Source organism: Parasteatoda tepidariorum, chromosome 11 (assembly GCF_982258835.1).
Source record: "Parasteatoda tepidariorum strain Cologne lab strain chromosome 11, Ptep-v5.0, whole genome shotgun sequence".
NCBI lineage: Eukaryota > Metazoa > Arthropoda > Arachnida > Araneae > Theridiidae > Parasteatoda > Parasteatoda tepidariorum.
Genome location: NC_141765.1, coordinates 1,882,703 through 1,909,831, shown reverse-complemented (window position 1 = coordinate 1,909,831; position 27,129 = coordinate 1,882,703). Strand labels below are relative to the sequence as shown.

General features: G+C 32.5%; 2 protein-coding genes and 1 long non-coding RNA gene across 3 annotated transcripts; 2 read left to right on the top strand and 1 right to left on the bottom strand.

The window, feature by feature from the left end:
• The first annotated feature begins 2,022 nt into the window (after nt 1-2,022).
• Nucleotides 2,023-3,558, top strand: LOC147801172 (uncharacterized). Its single transcript, XM_087155164.1, has one exon. It carries the CDS (start codon nt 2,023-2,025, stop codon nt 3,556-3,558), a length of 1,536 nt encoding a protein of 511 aa, XP_087011290.1.
• Nucleotides 3,559-4,067: 509 nt separating this feature from the next.
• LOC147801171 (uncharacterized) lies at nt 4,068-6,845 on the top strand. The gene has a single exon (XM_087155162.1). The coding sequence runs from the start codon at nt 4,068-4,070 to the stop codon at nt 6,843-6,845; it is 2,778 nt and encodes a 925-aa protein (XP_087011288.1).
• Nucleotides 6,846-13,804: 6,959 nt separating this feature from the next.
• LOC147801170 (uncharacterized) lies at nt 13,805-17,345 on the bottom strand. The gene is made up of 3 exons (XR_015430309.1): nt 17,028-17,345; nt 15,923-16,067; nt 13,805-13,993 (listed from the first exon to the last, which is right to left on the bottom strand). It is a non-coding gene; the product is annotated as an uncharacterized LOC147801170 (long non-coding RNA).
• Between the last annotated feature and the right edge of the window lie 9,784 nt (nt 17,346-27,129).

Below are 27,129 nucleotides of genomic sequence, written 5' to 3'. Positions count from 1 at the left end.
TTATACCTTGGATACCTATATGGGCTTTTAGGCATTACCAACTACCATTTTGCTCCAATTTTAAGTGCCTATTTCAAGCTTTTTAAATGCCTTTTTGCCTGCCTATTTTTGCATTTTTTATTGCCTGAAATTCCTGGCTTTACTTATTACTTATGTTTACAATGCTAACAATACTTGTGTTTACAATACTAAAAGTGTTAACACCAATGTAAGATGGTGCACATCTTGCAACACGAACAAACAGTAATAAACAAATGGAAAGGGGCCGAATCAGGACTGCCAAAAAAGCGAGATATTCAAAGTCTAGCAACCATGTCACCATTTTTATTAATAAATAACAAAATAATTAAAACAAATTTTCACTCCAAACTCACCAGAATTAAATAATAACATTAATATCTTATGAAATACGGCAGATTTGAGCTCAGAAATTATCTAATTCATTTCTTTTATTGAAAACAAAATTATCCGTCTGAAAACATCGCCTATCAGAATAACATGTAGTAAGCAGCTACAAACTTTTTAACCGGAACTAGAGTTGGTGCCGAGCTCGAGATTGTTATTGTTTACATTCCTATTGAAAACACCATCCATAGGATGGGATAAAGCTTGACATACAAATTACTCTTCGGCTGACACCACTTCACGTAATTGTCCTCTGAAAATGCATCATGAGTTAATGATAGCAACCAATAGAAATATGTTTCTAATGGAATATGAATAGGAATTGGCGATCGAATGGAGCTATAGGTGGCGTAAAGCAAAACTCTCTACCTATGGCTACACTTCACGAGCTTTCAGGGACGTAGGTAAGGGGGTGTTCAAACACCCCCCCCCCCATTAAAGAGCAATGTTTCTTTTTTTTTAATACTATAGATAATTTTTCTTTAATTTTACAAAATTCTGAAATATTTTATTTACTGAAAGACAAATGGAGAATTCCCATGATATTTTATTTTGAGGCTTTTATTAGTCTGTAACAGAAATAAAATAATCACTGCTATCTCTTAGCTCCCTTATGAAAATATCGAGGTATAAATGAGGTATAAACGAGGTATATTTGAAAGGTATGAAGGAGGTTATTATTTAAATACGTCGTTAGGGTTGAAAAGGTTGCAAATGAATACCTCAAAATCAACCTCAAATATACCTTAAATATACCTCCAGAGGTAAATATGTTTCAACCTGAGGTGTTTAATTTTACATCTGTGGAAAGGTAGATATTAACTACTTAAAAGTGTTTTATTTTCAACCTTAGGTTATTACTTATCAGCCTGAAGTATATTTTTTTACACTTGTGGAAGTATTTTTTCAACAGCCTAAGAAGTGTCATTTTACACTTCAGGTTATTATAAATCAACCTCAGGTGTATTTTGTTCTACCTCAGGTAATTATTTTTCTACCTCAGGTATATAATTTTATGCTTGTAGAGGTATATATTTATCAACCAGAGGTGTGTCGTTTTACACTTCTGGTTGTTATAAATCAACCTCAGGTGTATTTTGTTCTACCTCAGGAAATTATTTTTCAACCTCAGGTATATCTTGTACAGGTATATATTTATCAACCTGTGGTGCGTCGTTTTACACTTTTGATTGTTATAAATCAACCTCAGGTGTATTTTGTTCTACTTCAGGTAATTATTTTTCAACCTCAGGTATATAATTTCATGTTTGTAGAGGTATATGTTTATCAACCTGTAAGGCGTCGTTTTACACTTCTGGTTGTTATAAATCAACTGTTCCGTATTTGTAAGCTACACACTTGGCGACGGAGCATCTCCACTTGGCACACTGTAAATACGCCAACTTGGCAAGCAGTCTATGTCTGTACGCCATTTCAGTCTACGCTCTACTCCCGAAAGGGAAAAGCTAATAAACTCCTAATTTACAAAACGCTTTCTCTTTTTTTACGCCACCCCTCCGCACATTTTGGTCCTAAGCGACCCGGAGGTCATCCACATCCTATGGAATACGCCTAATGATTGAATTTCATAAATTCATTCCGCTAAATCGCTAAAATATGGCTGATATCACAGCCTTAAATCGCAAACGGGGCAATTTAAAAGGTCAACTGACAAAACTATCGAACGCTGTTTCGGAAGCAATGCAACAAACGGAAATAGACATCTTCGAACTCGAAGCTCACCTGGATACTGTGACTAATATATACGAGAAGTTCGATGCTCTAAAGAATGAGTATTACAAAATGCTCGGTGACGATGAACTAGAAGAAACGGAGCTACTGCTGTCTCAAATTGATGAGGAGATACAAAAACAAGAGGTAAGCCTAAAAACCTCTATTAAAAAATTCAAATTTCTTAAAACTGTATCTGCTACAAACCAAGATATAGATAGTTCAATGCATGAAAATCACTCCAAACTCAATGATCAAACTAAACGAGCATCTATAAAGTTGCCAAAAATTCCTCTTCCAATCTTTAACGGTAAAATAGAAGAGTGGAATTCATTTAAATGCCAATTCTCTAGTCTAATCAATGAAATTCCGGAACTTTCTGAAAACGAAAAACTATATTACCTGCGTGGATCCTTAAGGGGTGAAGCGAAGGTAGTAGAAATGTCAGATGACAATTTTGAATCATTATATAAAGCCTTAGAACAACGATATGAAAATAAAAGACTTCTAGTTGATTGCCACATCAGAAACATACTTAAAATCCAACCTATTAAACAAGAATCTGCCAGAGAACTTCGTAATATTTTGGACAATATCAAGAAAAATCTTAGATCATTAAAAATACTAGAATTCAATAGAGGCAAACTTTCTAATGTTTTCTTACTAAATATCATTCTGGATAAATTAGACCGCGAAACACGTAAACAATTTGAATTGACTCTTGAAGATAATGAAGTTCCTGATTTTGACACATTTTTAGAATTTTTAGAAAGAAGATACCAAGTATTAAATAGTATTAATGCGAACATCCCATCTAAATTTAATTCTGTTCGATTGAAGTCCTTTTTAGTTAAATCGAACAAATTTCAAAAATTATGTTTCGCGTGTAAATCTCCATCACATGCATTATATCATTGTGATGAATTTAAAAAGATGAAATTATCAGAACGAATAAATTTGGTGAATAAAAATAAGCTCTGCTATAATTGTTTAAGCGATTTCCATCCTTTCAATCAATGCAATTCCAAAAGTGCTTGTTTTGTGTGTAAGAAAAAATTAAATCATCACACATTGCTTCATGAATATTCTACACCATCAATCATGACAACTAGTCATAACATTCAAAGTGAAACCAGACTCGCGACGCCTACTCTCTCTCGAGAAAGAAATCCACAAATTAACAATTCAGAATCAATTAATATGCAGGTGCCAGAAAGCCCTCGTCTTTCGTTTTTCTGTAACGGAAATAAGAGCATTTTGATAAACACAGCAATAATATATGTCAGAGACGCTTGGGGAGAATTCAAACCCTTACGAGGTGTCCTTGAATCAGCTAGCGAGAGTTCTTTCCTCTCCTCCTCCGCTGCAGACTTTTTGGGATTGAAAAAAAAAAATAAACATTCCGATTTGTGGTTTGAATGATACATCATTAAATATAAAGAAAAAAAGTATATGCTTTTCTATCGAATGAAAATAAGGATTCGCAGTGGGAGATAGATTTATTAATTGTTCCTAATATAACAAATTTCACACCTTCTAAAAAATTAAATGTTTCGAAATTAAACATTCCCAGGGAAGAATTAGCTGATCCATCATTTTTTATTCCTCAAAAAATAGACATTCTATTAGGCGCAGAATTGTTCTTTTCATTATTGAATGACGATAAAATAAAACTGGCAGACAACTTATTCTTGCAATCAAGTTGTTTCGGCTATCTTGTTTCAGGTGTTATTTCAGACAATAATTTTTATAACACTTCTAAACATTGTTTTTTAACTAAAAACTTAGACATTCTTAATAATACTCTCAAACGATTCTGGGAAATTGAAGAAATCGAATCAAACGAAACTTGCAGCGATGAATTAAAATATTGTAACGAACATTTCGCGAAATCGCATTATAGGAAACCGGATGGTAGATACGTTGTGGAAATGCCATTCAAACCTGATTTTTCCGAAGAAATGTTAGGAAATTCTAAGACAGTCGCATCAAAGAGACTAGACCAGTTATGGACGCGTTTAGAACGCGATCCCGCCATGCAAACGCTTTATTCAGATTTCCTCAGCGAATATGAATTATTACAACATATGGAAGAGGTGAAGGAAACTTCAGATGTCGAAACCGGATACTATCTACCACATCACGGTGTCTTACGCCCATCAAACAAAACTACTAAACTTCGTGTAGTTTTCAACGCGAGTTCGAAAACTTCCAGTGGACATTCTTTAAATGATTTACTGTGCAAGGGAGGAGTACTCCAAGAAGATCTCTTCTCGATCCTAATCAGATTTAGAAAACACGATTATGCATTTACGGCAGATATAAAACAAATGTTCAGGATGATTGAGGTTAATCCTTCGCAAACCAAGCTTCAAAGAATTCTATGGAAGAACTGTAAAACCGCACCAACTAAAGTTTATGAGTTGCGAACTGTAACATACGGAACCGCATCCGCTCCATACTTAGCAACAAGGGTTCTGCAACAACTTGCCCTTGATGAGCAGAAAGACTTTCCTTTAGCGTCAACGGCAGTACTTCAAGATTTCTACATGGACGACTGCCTCTCTGGTGCTCCAGAACTTAGCGAGTTCGAAAAACTCAAATCAGAATTAACACAGCTGCTCCAACGAGGAGGCATGACTTTGCACAAATGGTGCTCCAACAAGGCATCGTCAACTGAACTTAAGGAATTCTCGCTTGACCGAAATTCTGATGAGATAATGGTCAAAACTTTAGGAATGCTTTGGAACAGTTTAACTTATTCATTTACGTATAAGGTTACCACCAGCACAGATTGCAACTACACCAAAAGAGATGTACTTTCACAAATAGCTCGCATTTATGACCCACTAGGACTCCTAGGACCTGTCATTGCCAAAGCTAAAATATTTATGCAGCAATTGTGGTTGCTTCAATTGGACTGGAAACTACTTCCAGATGTGTCTAAACAATGGGGAAACTTCATAAAAACTCTACCAGATATCGAATTCATTCATGTTCCCAGATGTTTCTTGGAAGTTAGTGCAAGGTACGTAGTGTTACACGGATTTGCAGACGCATCTTCAAAAGCTTATGGAGCAGTGATTTACATACAAAATGTATCTAACTCCAACGAAGTAACTACCCAACTTCTTTGTAGTAAATCGCGGGTTGCACCAACCAAATCCATGACAATCCCTAGACTTGAGCTTTGCTCCTGTCTACTCCTCTCAAAACTTACACAAAAGGTCATAGCTGCAATAAGACTCGAAATACACTCAGTTATATTATATTCAGATTCAACGATAGCCCTAGCATGGATAAATTCTCCTTCTAATTTGCTCAAAACATTTGTAAGCAACCGAGTGTCTCAAATTCAGCAACTATCCAAAGATTTCCAATGGAAACATATTCCATCAGAACTTAACCCCGCAGACTTGATTTCCCGAGGACTTGATGTTAAGGCCCTTGCAGCCAGTGAACTGTGGTTTAAAGGACCAGACTTTTCGAAATTAAACTTATCTGATCTTCAGAGTGTGCAAATTTCCAGTGGCTCAACCGACAAACTTTATATTGATGAGTTGAAGCCAGTTTCCAAAATAACTTTGACTTTAATTAATGACTCTAAATTTTTAGATGATTTTCTAGTTATCACTAATGATTTTCAAAAATTAATCAGAATTCTAGCATTTATTTTTAGGTTTGCCCATAACTGCAAATTTCCTGAAAGGGTAAAGGGATTCCTCGCACAGGAGGAATACATGAACGCGGAAAATGTGCTCTTAAAAATTGTACAGGTGAAGTATTTTTCTTCTGAGATCTCTGCTTTAGAAAAACGATCGCCAGTTCCATCTACCAGTAAGTTAAAATTTCTTAATCCCTTCATAGATCCATCCGATGGACTAATTAGGGTAGGTGGCAGACTTGCGCATTCTAATTTAAATTTTAATCAGAAACATCCAGTTATTCTTCCGGCAGGAAATAAATTAGTTAAACTCATATTTCAGTACTATCATAAACGAGATTTCCATGTAGGCCCTCAAGCCCTTCTAAATACTGTGCGTTTAAAATATTGGCCCATTGGTGGCAGGAATGCAGCACGCAAAGTCGTTCACGAGTGTGTCGAATGCTTCAGAAACAAGCCAGTTGTCGCAAATCAAATTATGGGGGACCTTCCCGCAGAAAGAGTTACACCTAGCTCAGCATTCTTAAATGCAAGAATTGATTTATGTGGACCGTTCGAAATTAAATACAAGGGACAGAGAAAGGGTACTCTTCAAAAAATATATGTTGCTTTATTTATATGTATGGTGACCAAAGCTGTACACATAGAGTTTGTCTCGGATTTAACGTCCGAAGCTCTAATCGCAAACTTAAAAAGATTTTTTGCGCGTCGTGGCAGAAGCTCCATGATTTTTAGCGACAACGCGACTAATTTTACAGGAGCCTCCGCAGAACTTAAACGCTTATACAAACTAATGTTTAGCAGCGAAGACGTTTCGAATATGCTTTCCTCCGAAGGCATCAGATGGAAATTTTTGCCTCCTAGGGCTCCCAACTTTGGCGGTCTTTGGGAGGCAGGAGTGAAATCTTTTAAATATCATTTGAAGAGAGTGGTAGGCTCCGCTAGACTAACGCTTGAAGAGTTTTTAACAGTAATCACTCAAATAGAGGGCATCCTCAATTCGCGACCTCTCACTCCCTTACCCACTGATACTGACGAATTTTAAGTTTTAACTCCGGGCCATTTCCTTATAGGAAAACCCATAAATTCGATACCAGAACCTAACTTCATCGACAAAAGAGACAATCTTCTTAATAGATGGCAAAGGGTTCAAAAATTAGTGCAAACTATTTGGAGACATTGGCAAAACAGTTATTTGAGCCATTTGCAACAACGCTCAAAGTGGCTGCTAAAAAAGCAAAATTTATGTCCTGGCATGCTAGTTCTTGTGAAGGACATCCAATTTCCAACCTATCAGTGGCCTTTAGGTCGTATCATTAGAGTAATTTCAGGTTCAGATGGCAACGTTAGAGTTGCAGATATTCGCACAGCGAAAGGAAATTTTCGAAGGCCAATTTCAAAAATTAGCATTTTGCCTATAGTAGATAATTTTGAGTTGAATTGAAATGTTCATTTGTATCTGTTTAATTATTACACTGTTTGTATTCATTTACTAATTGTATGATTATTTAGTTGTTTTATTTCTTTTACTTTCATTTGTAAGAATAGTGATGTCTCTTATATATTTTTCCTTATTGAAACATATGCATATTTCAACGCCGGGCGGGATGTTCCGTATTTGTAAGCTACACTCTTGGCGACGGAGCATCTCCACTTGGCACACTGTAAATACGCCAACTTGGCAAGCAGTCTATGTCTGTACGCCATTTCAGTCTACGCTCTACTCCCGAAAGGGAAACGCTAATAAACTCCTAATTTACAAAACGCTTTCTCTTTTTTTACGCCACCCCTCCGCACATCAACCTGAATTGTATTTTCAACACTTGGAAAGGTTTTTTTTATTAACATCATGTGTTCCATGTTCTACCTTAAGTTATTATTTCGTAACCTGAAGTATATATTTTTGTATTTTTAGAAGTATTAATTTGTCAACCAAAGATGCGACATTTTACTCTTCAGGCTTATGTAGCTCAACGTAAAGCTGTTTTTTCAGTACTTACGAATGAGAGGTGTTCACCTAGTTGATTAATTTTTAACCTCACTATATAAAAAATATAATAGTTATATATATAAAGATATTATCTATATTATATGAAGAATAATGTATGTCATCACATTTTTTCACTAGTATTTTCTTACTCTCGCCGAATCTTAGCCAAAATCTGTCCTAAGCAATGACCCCACACCCCTTGAAATAGTTAGACCTCGTTACCATAGTTACACATAGTCTTGACAAATGGCTAGGCGAGTTTTTACTTTAGACAAACTATACGTTAACTAGTTCATTAAACATTTTTTTAGAAAAAATTGCACGTTGAGACATAAAGGTTTGCCACCCCTGGACTAAACCATCCGACAGAGAGCAATGAAATTTGGCATACAAATAGTTCGTCGCACGAAGGTTACTGTTGGCATTAAAACATTCTATTACAAACCGTTCTAGCGAAAAACGGATTGGAACTTTCTTGCGTCATGTCCACTTAATTGCATGTCGGATAATCGAATAACTCGCTTACACGAATGGAACCAAATCATTTTGTATGCAACTAATGTTAAACTTCCCCGTTTAAACTGACATTCTTTGTTTTTTGTCCCCGCCTAATTGCATGAAGAAGAGGTACTGAAATGAAAAAAATTTGTTTATTTTGAAGAAATGCTTCACTAACTAAAATAAAATTTTCGTTTTTCAGTTAAGATAAGGATACAATAGGTGGTCACTTCAAAAGGGTCCTGTTCATTAGTTGGTCTAAACAGGTGTTAGGGGTAAAATTGGAAAAAAAAATCAAATCTTGCTGCTAGTTATACATTGAAGTGAGCGACGAGTGTTTTGCCCCTCTTTGACTTATAGTTTGTTTACGGTTAGAACTCCCCCCGCCACTAAATCTGAGGCCGTCTGCTGCTAAGGAAACAAGAATAGAGCATTTCAGGGAGGGTAGCTTCTCTTTACTTTAGGGCAGTGTTTCCCAAACTTATGACTTTTGTGTACCCTTTCTAAATTTTTCGTAACGCTGTGTACCACTAATAAAAAAATGAGTGTATTTCTTACTATAAAAAAATTGCACAAAAGTTAAAAATCACAACTGGCTGTTGACACCACTAATTATTAACTGCTAACTCCGCAAAAAAATAGCAAATAGAAAAATACGTAATCGTAAATTTTCATGGCTAGCTTTGTTTTTAAATAAGTTTGTTTGAAATTTTCGTTTATTGCAAGATATTTCGCATAAGGACGCGTACCCTCGCTAAACTGTTCTCGTACCCCTGGGGGTACGCACTTTGGGAAACACTGCTTTAGGGCAATATGAAGAAAAATATTCCCTTTCTCACCCCCACCCGAGACAAAATATATCCTAAATAGTAACCCACACCCCTATTTGAAATAGTTATACCTTGTTACCATAGTCACCCCCACGGGTCCAGACGAATAGGGGAGTTCTTACTTTAGACAAATTGTACTTACTTACACATCATTTAGAATTTTAAAAAAGGTACAGAGTAATTTGTTTTGTAGTCAAGATTTGTGGTCCCCTCCTGAGGCCCTATTACCAGCTTCACGAAATCTAATTCCGATCGAAATGAAGCTCTCGTGACGTCATAAATCCGTGAATGTCAGTCAGGCCGTATTATGAGCTCTTGATTCCGCTCGGAACTAAATTCCGATGCGAAATAATTACGAATCCGATTCCGGCAGGTTTAGAGCAAGCGAAATCTAAATTCCGATAGGAGTTAGTTTATTTTAGTGATCAAAATGGCGCTGTTTTCTGTCATTACTACCGATTAAAGCCGATTAAACATTTTTGTAGTTTTTCTTAGCGTGTAACACAAAATTTGACAATTTTAATTTAATTTTATTTAAAATAGGATATATTTATAGGTTTCATAAATATAATTGTATTTCGATACTTAAATTGCGGCTTATGTTGTTTTACGGATTGAGTTCCAGATCTTCTGAGCCACAACGGCTAGGCCTGATTAATAATAAAAAATTATTGCTTAAGAAAAAATAATTCCATTGAGATAATGATGAACATTTAGTTGAAATCCAATTACCGCCAAGCAATCTGAAAAACATTTTCGTAGTTTTTTTTTGCGTGTAACGCAAAATTTGATCATTTTAATTTCAACTTAATCATGGTTAAAATAAATTATTTTTGTAACTTTTATAAACATTGTTTTTCGCCGATACTTAAATTGCGAGTTACTTTGATTTTTGGGATGAGTTATAAATATAAATAAAAAATATATAAATAGCATCTCGTTATATTCACAAATATAATTGGCTGTCAGTCAAAGATGCTAAAAAATGATTCATTATATAAAAAAAATTCATTACGATTCCTGTGAACATTAAGCTGGAACTCTTTAAGCGTCAAGCAATCTGAAAGATATTTTCGTGGTTTCCCCTTACGTGTAACGAAAAATACGATTGTTTTCTTTAAAAAAAATAATAAAATAAAAATTAAAAAAAAACAACGTAAAGGCAGCAATGCTTAAATATTTATATAAATTATCAGTTATTTCATCTTCCTTCCATGTTAAAACAAAACAAAATGAAGAGCATTTGATTGAGGGCAATTCATTAGCAGGGTAGATAGTTTTTTCCGGACGTTAAGAAATGATTTGGCAGATTTCTTCATAATAAATGCTATGAATAATTATTTTGATGAAAAATATTTTTATTTTTAATTCTCATAGGAAAATTTAACAAATTTACAGTTGCATTATAATAGAACTAGACGCTTCAAACTAGTAATTATGGTTGAATAAACAAATATCCTTCTTTCGGTTTTAATTAATCCCAAAATTGCTTGCAATGAAAATAATTATAGACAACCTTGATTTTCCTTATGGAATTTTATTGTAATTGCATTCAGTGGTGGATATTGCTGGCGAATATTGATTTTCGTATGGGAAGCCATTTTTTAAAATAAAACGTGTGAATTTTTAAGCTTCCAGTTCTAAGTTAATGCGATTTTAGCTGGCATAGCAAACATATCGTTGCCAGATTAATAAATTAGAATTATAGTAATTTTCTAATTGGTTAAAGTTAGTCCCGCCTACAAACTTCAATGTCACCGGAATCGTGCGGAATGGCTATTTCGATTCCGGATTCCGATATGCTCATGTTACGGCAAAGTGGGTTTTACGAAATTGGCAATCCGATGAAAGCTAGTTTCCTATCGGAATCGTTTCCGAGCGGAATAAATTTCGATGAGTTGGTAATAGGGCCCCACTGGTGCGCTATTAGCTTTCATAAGAAAAAATTTCAAAAACGTAACACATCAGTATACAGTGTGTCTTTCTCTTAAGTAAGAATAATTATTGCTTAATCCAGAGAATAACTGAGAATGGTTGCAAGTTCAGCGAGAAAAGGATGGATTTGAATTAATCGGGGGGGGGGGGGACAATGAATCTGGGAAACGATATATTTAAAAAAATTCCAAACTAAAATAGCTCATTAATTTGGAAATTCTCAAGACGAGGTTAGAAAAAAAAATTTAAAATAAATAATCTGAATATGCGTTTGAAAAGAATAATTGCGTTTGAAAGGAATACGCAATTATTCGTGAAAGTCTTAATAGAAACTGAAAAGGAAAATCTAATTTTGATAAATTGACGAATTAAACGGCTATAAAAATAGTCTTCAATTATAGATTTTTTCGGAAGGGATCAAATAATATTTTAGTACCTATGTATTATACTATTCACTAATATTGATTTATTTTTATATAACTTTAAATGACATTTATATTTTATGATACTAACACAGATACTATTAATCAAAATTGTTTATTGATCATAAAACTCAGTTCATTTAATCAAAACACTATAATTTGCATTAAATACCATTAAAAATAAAATTTCGCAGAAATTTAGGATACAATATTGCACTATCCTTTTAATCGTATAACCCGCTCAATCGCATAGATTTGGCTATAACTGATGATATTCCTTAGCCGTTGTTTCCTCAACCCGCTCAATTGCATAGATTTGGCTATAACTGATGATATGCCTTAGCCGTTGTTTCCTCAAAAATCTTAAAGATAATATCATTGATACTTTATAGCTCTATTTAATAACAATAAAAAAGAGTTATTGCTTGTACTTTATTTAGTTTTTTTTTCGCTATGTCATAATTTCAATCAACAACAGTTCCGCAATTGACTGATTGTTGACACGTTCTCAGCAGATCACCGAAGTCGAGCATCACTGGCCGCTGTCAGCGTGCGGGTGAAAAACTACTTGGATCAATCTGTGAGGGGACCGAGGGTGTGAGGTATTGGTCCTCGTTAAAATGTTATACGTAAGTACTTGACTTCACGCGCATGTCGTCGGTCTATCGAAGCGAAGGGAACCTCACCTCTGCAGAGTTCAAAATTGTGATGGCATGTCTTCAGATGATTGTCAGGAATGTTTTCCTGACCGTTACCAATAGCCCATTGAGCAGCTTTAGTGCGACGTAAACAACAACAACAATGAAAAAAAAAAAATTACGTGGTAGCACTATGTCACCAAACTATCTCTAAAGTTATCGGAAATCACGTATTTAATTTGTCACGTCTGTCAAAATGTGTTTTGGTATAAGTAAATAATTTAAAAACAGCGGTAATTAAAATTTAAAAAAAATTCTTTTGCAATGAAAGGCAAAATTAATGGGAAAGTGGTACTAATTTGCTTAGGAAAAACGTAGAAAATTACTTCAGTTGTATTAACCGCTGTCCCTCTTTTCTTTTTCTCTGGCCTTTTTATTCCTAGTAAGAATATATATATTTTTTTGGTATTCTCTCTTTAAAAATAAAAAGTCAAACAGCTGATAAAAAATATTTGTTAGATTACGGAATTATATATTTTACTGAAATATAAAATTCAAAATAATTAGTTTGGAAAAATCTTTTTTTGATTCATATTCAAAAATGTATTAATGATTTTGTAATTTAAAGAAGTTTCAATTATAAATAACTGTTTCGCTAAGATTTAAATAACTGCATATCAGTTAAATTGTTTGAAAGTGAGCCGCGTTTGAAATATTTGACTTTTTATGCAGAAAAAGACAAGGTTTTTCACGTTATATTTCATCTCACCAAATATTATTAAAATTCTAAATTTATTTCTCACTTATCCTGACATGAATAAATACAAAGAAATAATGAAAAAAAAATATATTTAATGAAAATTCTGAGTCAAAGTGTTAATGCTGACGCTCAGTTCATTTAAGTAATGTAATAGATGCATATTGAAATACTAAAAAGTAAGCCATTATGTTACAAAAAGCAACATTTATGGAGTTCAGGTACTTATTCGTTTAGATTAATCGTAAACAAGCGCCATACTATTATTGTCGCCAATGATGTATATTATAGGTAATTCCTTTTATATAAATTAAAAAAATTACTTATTTACAAAAATTCCAAGTTAATGGTAAATTTCGATATTATGCCTAGTAATGCTGAATACAGTTAATCTCAATTTTAATGGGCTGAACTACAAAAAACAGGTTTTGTTATGTTTTTGCTTATTAATTTTGTCAGTATATACCGTTCAGTTTTGTCCACGATTTCATTGGGTTGTTCAGTACCGAGTAATTGTTTTTTAATTTTATTAATCCTGTTCGAAGAGTGGATATTCAGCTAGTTGAAAATAAAAAAAAGTTCAATTACAGTTATGAAAATTAGTTCGTTAAAAATAAGTTAACTAACGCTTTTCGTTTCCCGAAACTCTGGTCTTTTTCTCAGGTCAAGAGCTAGCTTTTGTTCAATACTTATCAATATTTTAGTCAAATGACTTCTAAACATACTATTGGACGTATTTTCAAAATTTTAATTAAATATAGTAGCATTAAATTCTAACTTGAGATTCATTTAAACTGAAATAGTTGCAGTGTTATAGTACACCTTGGATACATATGTACTATAAAATAGTATCTTTCTCTTGATATACATCTTCAAGAAAGAATAAATAAATGAGATATATTTTCTTTTGAATATATTTATTTTTAATGGTAAGAGTACAGCATATGTAAAAAGTATAAAAAAGGAAGAAAAAAAATTATTCAAGTTGGATCTGAGAATTTGAAGCACGTATATTTGTTTTTATTCTTACACAATAGACAGACTATGGTAGCTAGCTTGACTCTATGAAGGTGCTTGCAGATGCAATCATATAAGGTCTATGACCACTACTAGTGGCATCATCCTGAGAAAAAAAGCAGCTTAGTCTTTCTTTATAACTATTGCATAGCTGCCAACCTTAGGAATCAAATATTAGGAACACTATATGCGACAAAATTATATGCACTAATTACGAGAGTAAGATAAAAATTTAACTATTAAATCATAACATTAATAGACATATATTTAATTATATAAATTAGTAAAACAAAACTATAAACGCTATCTTTTGTGGAAAACTTATAATATCAAAAATTTTATGAAAATTCAGATTTTTTAATAAAAATATCAGATTTTCAGATTGGATTTAAAAATTAGGAACAAATCCAAAAAAATTCTGAACAGTTGGCAGCTATGCTATTGTCTGCTTAGTCAGCTGTAAAATAAAAGCATTTTTCTAGATAAAAAAATAGAAATCATGTTACCTTAAAATTCTACAGTGGATCAGAATCCAATCAAAGACTTCAGTTATATTAATAACTGACAACCGTGCCGGAAAATAAAGAGCTTAATTATTTTTATGAATTTAAAAAATATACAATTATATTTAATACATATAGCAAAATCAATGACTGAAATGTTATCTTGTTACGGTACAGAGATATTCTTCAAACTAAATGAGAATCTGCATAAACCATTGTAGATAATCAAGTCCTGGTAAACATATCTCACAGAAAAGCTTTAAGCAGACAAGGAGTTTTCAAGGAGTTTTTAAATTGTAAAGACTTACAAGATTATGCCCAACACTGTAAAATTATAATTAAAAAAATAAACAGCAATTGCTGCTCCTAAATTAGCGATGCAACATACAAATATTTGGTATTTTGCCTATACTGCTGAACGCAGAATATTCATTTCGGACGAATAAAGGAAGAAGCGTCTGCCGAAGACAAAATTTATTTCGTTTACATCTGTCGTTCTCCCACCCCCCCTCCTGGGAAGGGTTTATTCGATTAACAAAACAATAATGAAGATAAACGAATTTGTGAAGGGTCTGAGTAAAAGATAAATTATTTTGTGAAATGTCCATTTTTATGAAAAGATATTTTGTGAATAGTTCGTTAACGGACCCAAATTTCTTCTAAACAGACTTCTGACTGTGACTACTCTTTCTTATTTGTATGGGATGAGTTCTGGTTATCTGGCTAAATGTCAAGACAAGATTACAATATTTTCATATAATTAGTATATAAAGTTGTGTATAAATACACTTCCTTTTTTAGCAACTTTGCCATGCATTTTTCGAAGATGTTTGCCAGTTGAATATGGCCCTGGCAGTTTAAATGTATGTGATCTTAACCAATACATTCATCCACAGATAAAGCTGATTCACAGAACATTAGCCAAAGTAAAATTCACAAAGTTTTAATTACTTCATTGAATCGCTTTATAGTGACGTTTTCAAGATTAACAAAATGTTGATGCATACGCTGATCTTTCAGCATGAGAAATTTCTAAACTCTTCGTGCGAGAAAAACATCTCAGGAATATTTCTGTATTGTGATCCGCCGCGCCAACTACAATTGCCAAGGTGTTCAACAGATTTTAAACTTGCAAATTTAATTTTAAAAAAAATACATGTAGATAGTTGCCCAGGGGTGGTTACGAATTATACCTTCCAAGTTCTCTTCTCTTTTTTTTTTTAGCCTGGCGGCTGGTTGCCCAGAATTATTCTTCCACAGATCACCAAAGAAAATCTCCCCAATAACCCCACAAATTTTATTAACCACAAAAGCCAGTTTTTTAAAGTTAGGCATTGTACCCAATTGCACATCATTAGTTCCTTTATTTTTAAAAAAAGCAAAATAAATTATTATTTTATAGCACAACCATAAGTAATATTAATAAAAAATCAGTATCTGAATTAGAATAGTTACACAAGATACAAACAATGCCAACAAATGGTTTAGATACATAATCATTGAATAAGTAAATAAATTACATTTCAACTTACCAACATGAATTAAGACAAAAACACTATCGTCCCTTCACAACTGCATACTTAATTTGTCTACACCGATTCCAGGGTGTGCAAACATCGATATCCCATTTTCATTCAGCATTTAAGTAATTAGCTAAATACTTCTCCAGGGAATCACCTAGTAAAAAAAATAACAAAGTATTTTATTAGTTTGTATTTTATGAGGAGAAAGAAGAAATATGAAAGGTTTCCTTTACATTGTCCATTTATACGCAAACTGTCAAAAATCTTAGGGTAATGAAAAAAATACAATTATAGATATAGTTTGAGAAGTTAAATAATTGAAAAAATTCAATTTCATATTAATATCCAATAAAGATAACTTAAATTTAAGATAACTTACTAATCTGAATTATCTTCTAATTTATTATAGTATTTGTATTATGTATTTTAAATAAAACAAATTATTGAGTACAAATTGTTTTGCACATAAATGTGATACATACAGAATAAAAATTTTTTTTGAAAGTATGCATGCTCATAATTTATTCAATAGTTAAGACAACCTGAAAGAATAATAATGAATGCAGTAACTGTGAATGAAAATGATAAATATTATCTAAATTTATTCCATTTCTCTCAGAATTTTTTTTAGATTAGTTTACAATAAAATTGAAACAAATTATTTTAGACATGATCAAAAAACTCTTCACTATTTTTAAGAAAATTCATTATTAAGCTTTCTATAAAAAATAAATTTTAATTTTCTAGGAAATATATTATTTCCTAGAAAAAAAGATGCCTCTGTATTATGTCACTAAAATAAACATAAATCAAGTAATTTAACTAAATAAAATTTCATTACTAAACTGCTTCACACATTTTCGACAGATCAGACAAAGGATTTCTAAGGAAGCAGAGAAAAACTTTGATAAATGAATTTTTTTAATAACGATTTTCTTAAAATACATACATTTTACATATAGAGGAGAAACAAACTACACAGATATTTAATAAAATTCATTATTCACAGATATTTAATAAAATTCATTAATCTTCTTTAAATTTCATGTAATTTTTTTATATACTGCTTTGAAATGTACACTAATATTATAAATCTTTAATTAATAAGAATTACCTGTAATTAAAACTTTCATGATGATAAAATATGAAATCCCGCGCAGCCAAATACAGAAAATGGCTTCCTCTAACAATAGCTTTTGTTTAAACAACGCCAATTGCTTTGGCGAAAAAGTTTGTAGGGTCAATCAATATAGGGCTATAAGAAGATTGATGGATAAAAGCTAGCGTCAAGCTCACTCCGCCCAGTTACCAATTCCTAAATTGACCAAATATCGTGATTTTCTTTTAGTACTCCCAAAAATGTAAACTAAAGTGGGAGTGTTGAATGAATTAGTTTATATTGTTGAACATAGATGGTATCACAAATGCTGACGTAGACGGCAGCAGTGTTGTCTTTAATATAACCTCTTATCTATAATAAAATATTTAGTCCAGTTTCAGCTTTCACCCAGGTATGTTGTTTAATTTCTTGTGACCTCCATGCATAACTTATTGGGTTAAGTCTTTACTTATAAATACCTTTTTTGTTATAAGTATCAGAAAAACAACCTGTATACCTTGAAAATCACCTCAAAGCTTAGTTGACTAGAAGTGAATTTTAAGCAACCTCAAAATGAGCTGAAGTGTATGCATGTCGCGGAATGCCACGAGATGGCGCTCTCCTATTAATTTAATTACATATTTTTCTTTGTGTGTCATTATAATTTTGATTTGATTAGATGAATGTTGAAGGGGAAATGTCAGCCCTTATAATACTGACTATCTACGTATCTTCATATCATAATCTATTAAAGTTTGTTTTGTTTTAAAATAATGTGTTTAGTTAATTAATTTGAACCACCGATCTGTGCTTAGTTAAATCCTTTTTTCATGGTGCTCAAGGCAAAATTCAGCTTGGATAAACATATCATGCCCAAATACTTCAAAAAATAAAAGGTAGGCTTTTATTATTTTTTCATCATTCGTAATTTTGTATATATATATAGTGGGTGAATTTCTGTTATAACAATGTCTGCAATTGAAATCACGAAGGCAAAGAGAACAACTGTAAGGAAACTTACTGCGCAGTTAATTAATCAAATTGATGCGAAATTAAAATCAGCAGACGAAATTGATGAGCAGGATCTTAGAGACGACTACGAAAATTTAATTGAAAAATCCAGCGAATTAAAACAACTTGATTCCGTAATCGAAAGTTCTCTAACCCTCGAACAGGTTGAAAAAGAAGTGACAAACAATGAAGAATGTAAAACAAAGTGTTTAAAATATTCAAAAAGAATATTGCGGTATCTAGAAACTAAATGTAAAGTAAATCCAACCTTAAATGAACCACATAATAGAAGTTTAGACACATCTTTAAGTGAAAATTTAAAAAATCAATGCTCAATTAAATTACCGAAACTTGTCATAGAACCGTTTTCAGGTGATCCAAAACAATGGAATAGCTTTTGGAATAGTTTTTCCTGCTCAATAGACAAAAATGAATATATTTCAAAGGAAGAAAAGTTTTCGTACCTCAAGTCTTATTTAACTGGACAAGCTGCTAACGTTGTTACCGGTTTCGAATTATCCAGCGCTAATTACGACAATTGTATAAAAATTCTTAAAGATAGATTCGGAAAGAGAGATATAATTATAAATGCATTTATGAATAAAATATTAAGTTTAGAAGAAGTTTAAAGTAGTTCAAATATAAAAGCTTTGCGTAAAATATATGGTGAGCTAGAAATTTCAATAAGAAATTTAGAAGCAATAAAAGTTACATCAAACTCCTTCGGACATTTGTTAATGCCTATTTTGCAAAAGATTTTACCTCACGATTTAATTTTAGAATTTAATAGACAAAGAGATGAAGGGGATATCGATATCTCTAAATTCCTCCTGTTCTTTAAAAAAGAAGTTGAATGTCGCGAAAGCACTTCTTTTGCGTGTGAAGGAAATGAAATAAATTATAATCAAAGTTATCCCAAAACAGTAAATAAAAAATACAATTACAGAAATACACCCACGGCGAGTGCATTTACTGCAGTTACAAGACAGTCATGCATCTTCTGCAATAAATCTCATGACTCAATTAAATGCTATAAAAAACCAGTAGAAAAATTTGCGGTACTAAAAGAAAATAATCGTTGTTTTAAATGTTTCAAAAAATTTCATACTAGCAGATTTTGTAGAGATAAAAATGCATGCGCTAAATGTAATGGGAGAAATCATCACGAATCTGTTTGCTTAAAATATAATGAAGAAAAAGTAAATTTTGAAAAAAAATGTCCGGAACAAAATGTATCTGAAAATATATCAATTGTTTCCCATTCAAATAATGAAGCGTCAGTATCAAATGTTAACTCTAACGCTTTAATTTCTCATAGTAATATTTCTGTTTCAAAAAGTACTTTGCTACAAACGTGTACAGTTTTGGCTTGTAATGAAAACAAAACTGAAGTAACGAGACTGATTCTCGATCAAGGAAGTGAAAAATGCTTCATTAGCTTAGCGGAATCCTTAAAATTAAAACCTATTCGAAATAAAAAGTTGTCAGTTTTTGCGTTTGGAGCTTTAACACCAATAATAAAGAATTATCCTGTAGTTATAATAGAATTAAAAGACAGGACTGGAAAAAATAAACTAAAAGTCGAATGCTTAGTCACTAACATGATAACCGCTTGCCAAATAAAAAGCCCCACCCACAACGCAATTGAGAAAATGAAAAGTTTAGGTATGTCGCCGGCTGAATTAAATGTAAACAAGGAAGAAATGACTCAAGTAGGTAGGAATTGGCGCCGATAAGTTTTGGGATATAGTTTTAAGTTCTCGGCGAAGAATAAACAGACATCTGCAAGTCATAAATTCTTTGTTTGGATGGCTCTTGGTAGGTTCGGAAAAAATATAATAAATCAAAACGAATCAAAACATTTATCGATAGTCGTGGGAAATACCACAACATTAAATGATCTTACCGTGTTTTGGGAACTTGACTCAATGGGCATAAATGAGGAGTATAATGAATGTAAGCAAAGCGAAAATGATTTTATAGACTTATTTGAAAAGGATTTACGGTTTGTAAACGGCCGATACGAATGTAAATTATTGTGGAAATCTAATACTGAGGAATTAGGAAATAATTTTAATGTTGCTAGTAGGCGTTTTGAATTTTTAAAGAAAAGATTACAAAAAAAGCCAGAAATCATGAAAAAATATCGGGAAATTATAGAAGAGCAGCTGCGGGAAGATATAGTTGAAAAATGTTCAAATGAAATTAATGCTTCGCAGTATTTTATGCCGCACAGGGAAGTTTTGCGCGAAAAAAGTGAGACTTCACAATGCAGAATCGTTTTCGATTGCTCCTCGAAACAGGAAAATTATAAATCTTTGAATGAATGTCCCGAAACTGGCCCAAATTTGAATCCTAAAGTTCTTGATGTAATTTTAAAATTTCGCGAACCAGAGGTGAGCTTTTGTGGAGATTTGGAAAAAGCTTTTCTAAAAATTGGGATTGCTGAGGAGGATAGAGATTATATAAGGTTTCTTTGGTTTGGGGATAATAATGAATCTCACAGTATTCTGCGCATGTGCAGGGCCCCATTCGGTACTGTAATTAGTCCCTTCATTTTAGCAGCTACGATCAAATATCATATCAAAAAATATAAGAGGGAAAAACCTGAGTGTTTTGAAATGCTTAATTCGTCCCTTTATGTAGACGATCTTTATCATGGAGGAAAAACTGTAGAGGATGCATACCAATTGTCTGTAGATGCAGTAAATATTTTTGAAGATGCGGGTATGAATTTAAGGAAATTGAAAACAAATTCAGAGGAATTAAATAAGAAATGGATAATGGCAAAAATTAAGGGGTCTGATGATTTTGATAAAGAAACCAAATTTTTGGGCATGATATGGGATCCAAAAAATGACTTAATCAAACTAAATTTCGATTCTCTTAAGGAATCAATTGAAATTAGTGAAGGTAATACGAAAAGAACTGTGTTAAGATCTGTAGCTAAAATCTTTGATCCTGTTGGCTACTTACAACCTTTCATTGTTAGAGTTAAAATCATACTACAAGACTCCTGGTTGTTAGGTTTAGACTGGGATACAATCCTTCCGCCTGATTTAAATAAAAGATGGATGGAGTGGTGCTCTGAAACCAAATATTTGAAAAATCCTGAATTTCCGAGGAAATTCTTCCAGAGCACCAATTATACGCAACTGACTGCACACATATTTTGTGATGCCACCCCTAGAGCATTCGGAGCAGTAGCTTATTTTCAATATATAGATGAAACTGGAGAAATTAAAACTAGCTTTATTATGTCAAAAGGCAGAGTCGCTCCTTTAAAATCCCTGTCTCTTCCTAGATGTGAGTTAATGGGAGCTGTTGTTGCTGCCAAATTGGCAAAGTATCTAAAATCCATTCTCCCTAAACTATGTGACAATATACATTTTTGGTCTGACTCTATGATCATGTTATGTTGGATAAGGAAATCTCCGAATGTGTGGAAGCCGTTTGTTGCCAACCGCGTAGCGGAAATTCAAAATATTTGCGATCCCACTCAGTGGCATCATTGTAGTGGCAGTGAAAACCCCGCTGACCTTTTGTCTAGAGGGGAACGAGCGGAAACAATTTTCAACAGTTCGTTGTGGCAAAACGGGCCAAGTTGGCTTCTCGAGAATGAAATATCGTGGCCCAAAGGGTCAATTGTTGTGCCTGACGAACAATTGGTAAACAATGAAATGAGAAAACATCTCAATGTGTTTCAAACTGCTACAGGTGATGAAAATTTGCAGAACTCTCACCAATTACTTGATTTGAATAAATTTAGCGAGTTAAGTAAAGTCCATCGTATAACAGCATGGGTGCACAGATTTGTCCATAATTCCAATCCTTCGTCTGAGAAATATCATGGACCATTGACTGCTTTTGAATTAAAGACTGCTGAAAGATATTGGGTAAAAAATACTCAAATGAACTATTTTCGTAAAGAAATTTCAGATTTGTCTCATCAAAGAGCTATGGACAAAACATCGAATATTTACTCATTGTATCCAGAACTCGATGAAGATGGTCTCTTGCGACTAAAAGGCAGGATACAATTTGCAGACTGTTTAGAATCCACTAAACATCCATGGATACTACCGTCCAAGTGTCGCTATGCAGAACTGGTGATTCTCAATGCCCATGAACAGGTCTTGCACTCGGGAGTAGACTCAACACTAACTCAAGTGCGGGAAAAATTTTGGATCATAAAAGGGAGACAAAGAATCAAATCCCTACTTGGTAGATGTATCATTTCAAAAGATATAGTGCTCGTCATGGAGAACAAGATGTGGCCCCACTTCCTCCAGATCGCATTCTGGAATCACCACCGTTTGCTATATCGGGATGTGACTATGCAGGTCCCTTTTTTTCCAACGAAAACAAGAATAAACATTATTTGCTTTTGTTCACCTGCGCCGTCACACGCGCTGTACATTTAGAACTTGTACATTCCCTGAACACAGAATCATTCCTGTTAGCCTTTCGACGATTTATATCTCGTCGAGGATTATGTTCCACAATATATTCCGATAATGGAAAGTCATTCAAACGAGCAGATATTGAACTTCAAAAATTGTGGAAATGTATTTCAGATCCTTCTGTTAAAAACCTATTTTCTGCTCACAACATTCAGTGGAAATTTATTGTTGAGCGTGGAGCATGGTGGGGAGGATTCTGGGAGAGGATGATAAAAACTATCAAAATTACGCTCAGAAAAATTGTTGGTCGATCATCGCTCTCTCTCGTCGAACTCGAAACAGTGTTTGTCGAGATTGAAGCCATGATAAATTCCAGACCCATCACTTATTTATATAGTGACCCCTCAGAACCATCCCCACTCAGTCCAGCTCATTTTTTAATAGGTAAACGCTTGCTATCCCTTCCTCCTACACTGTAAAAAATCTGGGTAAACGTTTAGCCAATACTTGGTGCAAAGTTTCTAATTGCACCATAAATTGGTTTAATGAAAAATTGTTTTAGTTAGGTTGCACCATAAATTGGTAAATATGATCGATAAATACATACATGGCGCAATCGGTTGCACCAAACTTTCGGATTATGAGAGGCACAAGCTTTAACCGTGACCGATAACTTATTTTGTAATTGTTGACTAATGGCGGATTTTGCTGCCGAAGCTTGCTATCATCTCATGCAAATTGGCCTTGAAGTTGTGTATTTCTTTTGCAGGTAAGTAAACTTTTCTTATTTATTTGCATTAATTACTGTTCATTTCCTTCATATCATCGTTAAAAATTTAGTTGTTTGTTCTGAAAGAGTGAGTTTCAAATTTCTTCTCAAAAACTATATTCGCTGTATGTATAATTAAATATTTTAAAATCTGTATTGGCTCTTTTTCAGTAAATAAGTGCAATGCCAGTGACAAATTAAAAGTGAATTCGGCAATATTTAAGCATCATAGCGTGCTGCCAAATTTACTGCTAGTGAAAATTATCTAAATCCGCGTTTTAATTGAATTCTCTTGCGCAACAAAAGAAAATAGTATTTTCTTTAAGGATTAAAACGTTTTATTAATATTTGGGCTTCTGTTTTGATTTTCGTGTGACATCTTTCTATATCGTTTATTTTTGTTTGTGAAGTCACATAATTGCATGAATTTTTATCTATGCATTATTAAATGGCCTTGAAGTAAAATTTTCAAAAACAAATTAAACTCCATTTTACCTCAATTTAATACAGAAGAGAAAGGGAGGTTGTCATGGAAACTGGGTTACTATTTAAGTTGGCCGGTTGCACGAGGTAGCAAACAAGCAGAGAAAGCGGGCAATATTGGCTTTAAGAAAAACAAAGTGCTGTTAAATTTTTTTTTCCAATTCTTTTACTAAAATTTAGAACAAAATGCAGAGGAGATCAAAATATTTTTAGAGCATTTAGAAGTAAACTAATTTCTTATTCTGATTTTTGAAAAACAGATTTCTTCTTATTTTTTATCTAAGTGAAACTAATTAAAAAAACAAAATATTGACTAAAAAAAAATTTTTTTTGAAAAAATCTTAATAAAAAAAGTACATTGATGCTCATAAATACTTTACTTTAGATACGTTTTTTTCTACTCAACTTTTTTTTTACAGTTTCCTGCATATTAATTCAGTTCACATTGGCGCTTTGTGGGAGAAGGAAAATTCAATATAGGAAAAAAAATCATAAGTATGCTTTATAATATTAACAATTCTTTCTCTTTTTAAAAGTTTTCTAAACATTTTTTTCTCGTTTATCAGAATTTTCACCAATGGTTTTAATAGTTCCTTATAAATATTGATGATTAAAATGAGGTATAACGTAAAATATTTAAAAATAAATAGGCATAAAAACATTATGATATTTGGTTACATCAGTTATGATGACCGTGAATTGTATGAGTACCAAAGTGCCTTTGAGGGGAAAAAATTCTTAAAATAGTTAAGAATATTTGAGACTCTTACTTATAGGAACTCTCTACTTTCTAGTAAATCTAAATCAAAATTGTGAGATTTTTTTATCATTTTTACTGTGTTAATCGATATAGTATAATTTTTTGTATTTTATATTTCATATGAAGCAAAACATCATTCCGAAAATAACTGTCTTAATTCTTATTTTTTTGTTTTGCAAAATGTTTACCATTTATGGCATACTCGTTAAGTTTAAATGGTGGTTGCCAACACATTTAAAGTTTTGAAAAATTATTTAACATTTTATATTGGAATTGCAAACGGGTTCAGGTACTTGGTTAAATGCCTTCTACCTTTTCCCCCCTCACACATTAATGGTTAATTGAAAACTTCGATGAAATAAAAAAAAACATAAAACTTCATTTTTTATTTTTAATTTAGTCTAAAAATTGTAATATTCATTTTCATATTGCCTCATAACAGTAATTAATAGTCTTGTATTGTTTCTTTTGTTCTGATTATTTTAAAATGTATTAAAAAATGTATTATTTTATGAAATTTACTACTAAAATATATTTCTCGTTAGCATTAGAAATTATCAATAAAAGGTCAAGCTTACTTTAAGTTATATACGGATTTTCTTCTAAAACAAATTTACTTATGATTTTTATGAAACTAGACAGTTTCTCCTTACCATTGGCAAGCGAATATTTTCCTTGAGTTAGCATTTACTTGCAAAATTTGGGATGAAAAACTAATGCTCAATTTCAGTAAATCTTTGAGAATGCATTATTCGAAATTCGTTAGAATGATTTTCTCAGAATTTATATAAATAGATCACATATTTTTAATGTAGCATATTTTGACTCTCTTTTGACTATAGCCGATAGGCAGTGGTATACAAATATAAAGTCGTATATCTTTCAAATTACAAGGTATCCCCTCCCCCCCCAAAAAAAGAAACTGCTGTTTTCATTTGTTTTAGACTGTTTTTGACCAAAATTTCTTTCTTTCATGGCTAATTTTTTGTTTACATTATTTCTTCATAGTTTGACTCGAATGAATTTGGGGTTGATATTTTATTGTATTACAAACAATTTAGAACATGGAAAATTTTGAAATTTTCACTATTTTAGTATGTTTGCTAATAATTTTTAGACTACAATTTAATATTTTCTTATTTAGACAATGAAGATACTTCTGCAGAATGAACGGTCTTCAAAAATTGAAGACTTGAATTCGGGTGAAGGTATTTATGATCTTGTTGAGAGAACGTATAATCTCTCCCCAAATTCATATATTATAAAAAAATTTGATAAAGAATTTGAAGAGTATGTTGATCTTGATAATTTAACTGAGATTTCTAATAAAGACAAGTTTAAAATTGAAAGGATAGAACGACCTTCAGCATCCCACAATTCTACTATTTCAGACTTTTCAGCATTTCTTTCCGAAAATACCCCAAAGGAAAATATAAGTGCTGAAGTTGTTTTGAATTTAAAAACTAAATGCTGGCCAAAAAAAATTCTTTTACCTATAGAAGACTTTTCCAAACCTTTAAAAGTAGCTTTGGAACAAATGAAGGATTTAAATTGGGAACATTCTAAGGAGCTAATTGGCCATCTTGCAAACTATGTCTACCAATTCAGCAAATACCTCAGTAAATTACAAAGGCAACAGATTTGTCTTTTTCTTGTTGAGTTGTATCCATATTTAAAAAGTGATTTAGGATTAGGTATTGGATCCTTGGAACTTAAACTTATGAACAAACTGAAACGGTTGCGACAAGCGGACGAGTCATTAGAAGTGTCAGTGATGAAGAAAGCAGCACATGGACAGAAAACTCCAAAAAGAGTAAAAAGACAAGCATCGGGTACATTAAATTGGGCGCCAGACCGTTTTCCTGGCGAAGATGAAAATACTCAACAATTCCACATTGAAATATTAAAAGAAGAGTTTTCTAAAGAAGATGGGTGTCAAGACAAAAATAAAATAAAAAACTTAATGGTCTAAACTTATTCCTTTCGCCGCGAACACATAAACAATAAAATCTCAGTAAATGATATGTTATTGAAATATCCAATTTTTTTTCAAGTTAATGAACAGTTGGATGAATTTCTCAGATTGACTTCCATAGATATTAACGAAGATTTCCCACTTAATGCTATTTGCAAAGGAACGCAATTATTGAAGCTGTTCAGGCTTACGAAACTAACTGATGATCAAAAGACTTTTCTGAATAAATTGAATATGAATAAATTTCATTTGAATAACATAGATTTTGTACCCAAAAGATGCGAAGCTGAAATTTCATATGGAATTATGATTCTACCTCTTTTGCTTAAGGAGTCTATGAATCTTTTTTTTTCTTGAATTAGTAAGTTTTAAATTTTATTTTGATTTTGAAACCTATAATTAATGTAAATATACTTATTTTTTTTTTATAATTTTTTTTCTATTGCAAAATTGTGCCTTAAATAAGAGTACGTTTTTTTTAATCAGCTGCTGTTACCATTTTTTGAAGAAATACTGAATACTGACGTCAATATCTTATTGTATTTGTAGAAAATAATATTGGTATATGCAAACAGAAATGTCAGTCTATGAAGCCTTTTTAAATCAATCTTAAATGCAGAAACATTTTTTTCTTCTTTTTTTCATTCAACTATCACATTCTTTACCACAAAGGATGCCAGAAGTATTGCTCATTTAACGTTACCCAGCGGGCATCT